The 6,000-nt window shown below is 47.9% G+C and overlaps 1 protein-coding gene across 2 annotated transcripts in view; it reads left to right on the forward strand.

The window, feature by feature from the left end:
• Window positions 1–6,000, forward strand: part of NCAN (neurocan) — a 40,431-nt gene extending 34,431 nt beyond the window's left edge. For both annotated transcript variants that reach the window (XM_024237134.3, XM_054538763.2), the window contains 2 exons: window positions 2,479–2,661; window positions 3,532–6,000. In XM_024237134.3, the coding sequence (XP_024092902.3) occupies window positions 2,479–2,661; window positions 3,532–3,677 (329 nt within the window). In that variant the 3' untranslated portion in view covers window positions 3,678–6,000. The remainder of the gene's footprint in view (window positions 1–2,478; window positions 2,662–3,531) is intronic.

Genomic DNA, 6,000 nt, shown 5'->3' on the forward strand with positions numbered 1-6,000 from the left:
CATGAGCCACTGCACCCGGCCTTCATCTTTTTAAGTTGGTAAATGTCAGCCCAGCCAGTTCTCACTTTCCATCAGCGTATGAGAGTGCTTGTTTCCTCCCACCCTTGCCAACTCTGCACATTCTTGAACTTTTGTTCTTTGTTCATCTAAGTGGGGAAAAATAGTATCTCATTGTTATGTTAGTTTGCATGCCTTTAAGGATGAGAATAACCAATTGTTTTTTGTTTGTTTGTTTGAGATGGAGTCTCATTCTGTCATCCAAGCTGAAGTGCAGTATTGCGGTCTCGGCTCACTGCAACCTCCGCCTCCAAGGTTCAAGGGATTCTCCTGCCTCAGCCTCCCAAGTAGCTGGGATTACAGGCACACACCACACCTGGCTAATTTTTTTTTTTTTTTTTTAATATTTTTAGTGGAGACGGGGTTTCACCATGTTGACCAGGCTGGTCTCAAACTTCTGACCTTAAGTAGTCTGCCCTCCTCAGCTTCCCAAAGTTCTGGGGTTACAGGTGTGAGCCACCATGCCTGGCCTAACCAACTGTTTATATGTTGACAGGCTGTTGGCGTGTATTTCTTTGCCTGTGAACTGTCAATTCATCTCTTTTGCCCAGTTTTCTATTGACTTGTTGATCTTACTGATTTTTAAGAGATCGTTATATATGAAAGAAATCATTTATATACATTTGTACATCCACCTTTCTCTTATACTTTGGTTTATTTTTGTTTCCATTTCTTTGTCAATTTTCACATCCTCCCCCCCCATTTATTCATGTATTTATTTATTTATTTTTGAAACAGGGTCTTGCGATGTTGCCCAGGCTGGAGTACAGTGGCATTATCATGGCTCACTGCAAATCACTTGAACTCCAGGGCTCAAGTGATCCTCCTACCTCAGTCTTACCAGTAGCTGGGACTACGGGTGCACACCACCATGCCTGGCTTATTTATTTATTTATTTATTTATTTATTTATTTTGAGACGGCATCTTGCTCTGTTGCCCAGGCTGGAGTGCGGTGGCGTGATCTCGGCTCACTGCAAGCTCTGCCTCCCGGGTTCACGCCATTCTCCTGCCTCGGTCTCCTCAGAAGCTGGGACTACAGGCGCATGCCACCACACCCAGCTAATTTTTTGTATTTTTAGTAGAGATGATGTTTCACCGTGTTAGCCAGGATGGTCTCGATCTCCTGACCTTGTGATCCGCCTGCCTCGGCCTCCCAAAGTGCTGGGATTACAGGCGTGAGCCACCGCACCCGGCTCTTATTTTAAAATTTTTTTGTAGAGACAGGGTCTTGCTGTGTTGCCCAGGCTGGCCTCAAACTCCCAGACTGAAGCAATCCTTCCACCTCAGCCTCCCAAAGTGCTGGCATTACAGGCCTGAGCTGCCGCACCCAGACTTTTATTTGCTCAGATAATTATTATTGCCTTCTGTCTCCTTCATTCCCATTGTGCCCTATGTTTGGTGTAAGAATTAGAAAGTGAGGTGTGTCCAGGAGGTTGCTGTCCCTAAGGAGCTGCTGATTTGGGTAGAAGAGATAGACACAGTCACTTCCAGCCATGTGAGATCAGAACTGGGCAGAGGCAGGGACCTGTTGACGTGCTGAGGGGGGTGTCATTCCCAATAAAACTCAAAACTAGTTTACAGCCGCCAGGCATGGTGGCTCATGCCTGTCGTCCCAGCACTTTGGGAGGCTGAGGAGGGAGGATCACTTGAGCCCATGAGTTCAAAACCAGCCCGGGCAACATACTGGGACCCCGTCTTTACAAAAAATCAAAAAATTAGCTAGGCTTGGTGGTGCGCACCTGTAATCTCAGCTACTTGAGAGGCTGAGGTGGGAAGATCCCTTGAGCCTGGGAGGTTGAGGCTGCAGTGAGTTGTGATTGTGCCACTGCACTCCAGCCTGGGCGACAGAGGAAGACACTCTTTTAAAAACAACAGTAAGAGCCAGGCACGGTGGCTCATGCCTTTAATCCCAGCACTTTGGGAGGACAAGGTGGGCAGCTCATCTGAGGTCAGGAGTTCAAGACCAGCCTGGCCAATATGACGAAACCCAGTCTCTACTATAAATACAAAAATTAGCCAGGCATGGTGGTGCATGTCTGTAATCCCAGCTCCTCGGGAGGTTGAGGCAGGAGAATCACTTGAGTCTGGGAGGCAGGGGTTGCAGTGAGCCGCGATCACGCCACTGCACTCCAGTCTGGGAGACAGAGTGAGACCCTGTCTCAAAAAAAGAACAAAAAAAATACAAAAATTAGCCAGGTGTGGATTACAGGCAGGTACCTGTAATCCCAGCTACTTGGGAGGCTGAGGCAGGAGAATCGCTTGAACCAGAGAGGCGGAGGTTGCAGTGAGGCAAGAGCGCGCCACTGCACTCCAGTCTGGGTGACAGAGCGAAACTCTGTCTCAAACAACAACAACAACAACAACAACTAGTTTAGCCCCAGACATGAGCACCTCTCTCACTAGAGATTCCTCTGTCCCAGTGCTCTGTGGTCCCCCTCCGGCAGTGGAGAATGCCTCACTCATCGGTGCCCGCAAGGCCAAGTACAATGTCCATGCCACTGTAAGGTACCAGTGCAATGAAGGATTTGCCCAGCACCATGTGGCCACCATTCGATGCCGGAGCAATGGCAAGTGGGACAGGCCCCAAATTGTCTGCACCAAACGTAAGTAGCTTCTCCCAGAGATCTCAACATAGGTTTTTGGTATTTCTAGTTTCCAAGTAAGACATCCTATTTCTCCACACATCGATCTGGCTTAATGTCTGCCTGATAATACAGCCTTGCAGATAAGTGAGAACTTACCAGCCTGTCTGATGTTTCCTTCATTTGTGTGTGTGTGTGTGTGTGTGAGAGAGAGAGAGAGAGATGGAGTTGTGCTCTGTTGCCCAGGCTGGAGGGCAGTGGCACAATCTCGGCTCACTGCAACCTCCCGGGTTCAAGCAATCCTTGTGTCTCAGCCTCCTGAGTAGCTGGGATCACAGGTGTCCACTGCCATGCCCGGCTAATTTTTGTATTTTTAGTAGAGACAGGGTTTCGCTATGTTGGCCAGGCTGATCTCTAACTCCTGACTTCATGTGATCTGCTCACCTCAGCCTCCCAAAGTGCTGGGATTACAGGCGTGAGCCACCACGCCCAGCCTGGTTTTGTTTTTTTTGAAACAGAGCCTCACTCTGTTGCCCAGGCTAGAGTGCGAGGCTCAATCACAGCTCACTATAGCCTCATCCTCCCAGGCTCAAGGGATCCTCCCAACTCAGCCTCCCAAATAGCTGGGACTATAAGCATGTGCCACCACGCCTGGCTAATTTTTTTATTTTTGTAGAGATAGGTTCTCGCTATGTTGCCCAGGCTGGTCTCAAACTCCTTGGCTTCAAGAGATCCTCCCACTTTGGCCTCCCAAAGTGCTGGGATAACAGGGATGAGCCCTCGTGTCTGGCCTTTTTCCTCTATTTTCTCTCCCAAAGACACCCACTGCATCAGGCCACCTACCTCTCACCACCTTTTGTCCCTTCCCTGTCCTCCCTCACTTCCCTGCAGCCAGACGTTCACATCGGATGCGGCGACACCACCACCACCACCAACACCACCACCAGCATCACCACCACAAATCCCGCAAGGAGCGCAGAAAACACAAGAAACACCCAACGGAGGACTGGGAGAAGGACGAAGGGAATTTCTGCTGAAGAACCAGAAAAAAGAAAGCACAACACCTTTCCCATGCCTCCTCTGGAGCCTTCGCCTGGGGAGACAGAACCCAGAGAGAAACAAGAGAGTCCAGAAGTCCCTGAACCCCAAACCACATCCCCCACACACATAATCCTTTGTACAAAGCTCCTCTTTTCCCTTTTTTTACATACACAAGATCCTCTTGGCAGGTGGAGCCAGGTGTCTGAAAAGTCCATTCTCGTCTGGCTGAACTCTGGGAGCATCTCCCAGCTGAGGGAAGCACAAGTAGCAAAGCTCATTGGTCTGGTCTCTTGTTTGCCAGGCTGATTGAAGCAGGCCTTGATGAGGGTGCATGAGTGTATGTTTGCATTCACACGAAGGAATTGCTTTTCACACCAGAAATTCAGACTTAGTCAATGTTGGCTGAATTCCTAAATCCAGGAAGAAGCCTGGACGTAGGGTCATTAGCTTTGGGAATAGAAGGCTACACAGAAGCACACTGTTTTTGAACTTGACAACAGCTCTCCCTTTACCCTGGACTTCAGCCCAAGTTCCGTCTTTGGTCTTGGTGGATAAACATACATAGTGTGGAGATCCCATGTACTGCATTTTAGGGATGTTTTTAGGACAACCTCCCTCCATGCCTTCAGAGTTAGGAGTGAGAATAATCAAAGCAATATGTAGGTGATGGAGGGAGAGTGTATTGCTAACTCTTCCAGGTCTAGTCCAGCGCTGAGATTTGGTGGTTCTGCATGTGTGATGAATCTCTTTCACACAAATAGACGAGAGGATATTTAGGGCTAGAAGAGCCCAGATTTCTTCCCCCTCCATCTCTCAGGGAGACAAAGAACCTCCTTCCTGGACCAAGGAGGTGCTGCCAAGTTTTCTAGCCCAGTGCCCGTACCCAGTCCTTAAGCAGACATTGGTAGTGCCCCTGCCCTGGGTCCCACCCCTGCCCCACCCCACCCTTGTCCCTGGCCATTGCCTGGTGGTCTAGAAACACTTAAAACTTGAAGTAGTGACACCTACCTGCGGCCATATTGTAGAGAGATGCTCAGTGTTAAAACTGAAACACACACACGCACACACACACATTTTTCTCTTGTAGATTTTAATTTTTTAAGTGGGAAAGAACTCACCTTGCCTGCCTCCCCCAAATGTGCAACCTGTAAAAGGTCTCTCCACATCAGAGGCCAGGATCCAGTTCCCTCATCTCCGGCAGGAAAGATTCACAGCTTTTCCTCCATATCTGTTACCCACTTTCAGCAGTCTGGGTAAAATCTGTGGATCAGGGTTAAAAAAAACACCATGGAGAATGGCCCTCTTCAGGAAAGAAAAATAAGCAAATGCATGGTCCACCTAGGGGTTCAGTAAAGAAAGAAATGTGTTAACTGAGCCTGAATCCCTTCTGGGAAGTAATAATGACCATTGACAACTAAGAAGTAGACACCATGCTAAGGACTTACATACAATCTCCTTGAATCTTCTCAATAGCCCATTGACTTAGAAACTGTTACTTTCCTATTTTACACACAGTGAAACTGAGGCTCAGATATAAAGGAAAGGTACTGGCTTGAAGTCACAACCACGACAGGAGTAAGGATTTGGAATAAGGATTTGGTCCTGTTTTCTGGACCAAATCCTTACTCTGGCTCTCCTTACACTTTCTCTCCATCACCAAATCCTTACTCCAAATCCAGAAGTCAGAGCCAACTCCTATCTTGGTTCTGACCCAAATCCTGCTCTGGACTCTGGAGAGGAGACTGAAACATAATTGCACCCTCATACACATTTAGGAAATGGTTAAGAAGTGTAAACTGAACCCTTATCCTTGTCTTCAACCTTCCTCTCTGTAGACATCTATCTTATTATGTTTATTATTCAGAAAACCCAGGGATACAAGTTTGTCTTCTTACTTTGATAACTATTCTTAGTTTAAAATAATAATAATAACACATCCTTGGTCATCCATGTCACACAAAAATTTTCCTTTGTTTGTGGGGGGATGGGGATGCAGTGTTTTTTGGGGGGTCTTGGTTTATGCTCCCTGCCCTTGAGCCCCTCAGCCATTTGCCCTGCCCCCACCTCGGCTCCACGGTGGGAGGGGGCTCTGGTCTTTTCTAAAGTGGGCGGTTTGTCTTTTGATCTTTCCCTTTTGGATGTGCCTGTGTGTCTGCGTGTGCCATGTGCATGGCACGCATATGAGTGTGTGTGCGTGTGAACGGCTTTGGGTACTGCTGGTTTTGCTGTGAGCTGCGGTGTTCTGTGGGTCTGTGGTATCTGACACTGTGGACATTAATGTACTTCTTGGACATTTTAATAAATTTTTTAACAGTTCAA

Source organism: Pongo abelii, chromosome 20, assembly GCF_028885655.2.
Source record: "Pongo abelii isolate AG06213 chromosome 20, NHGRI_mPonAbe1-v2.0_pri, whole genome shotgun sequence".
NCBI classification, from domain to species: domain Eukaryota; kingdom Metazoa; phylum Chordata; class Mammalia; order Primates; family Hominidae; genus Pongo; species Pongo abelii.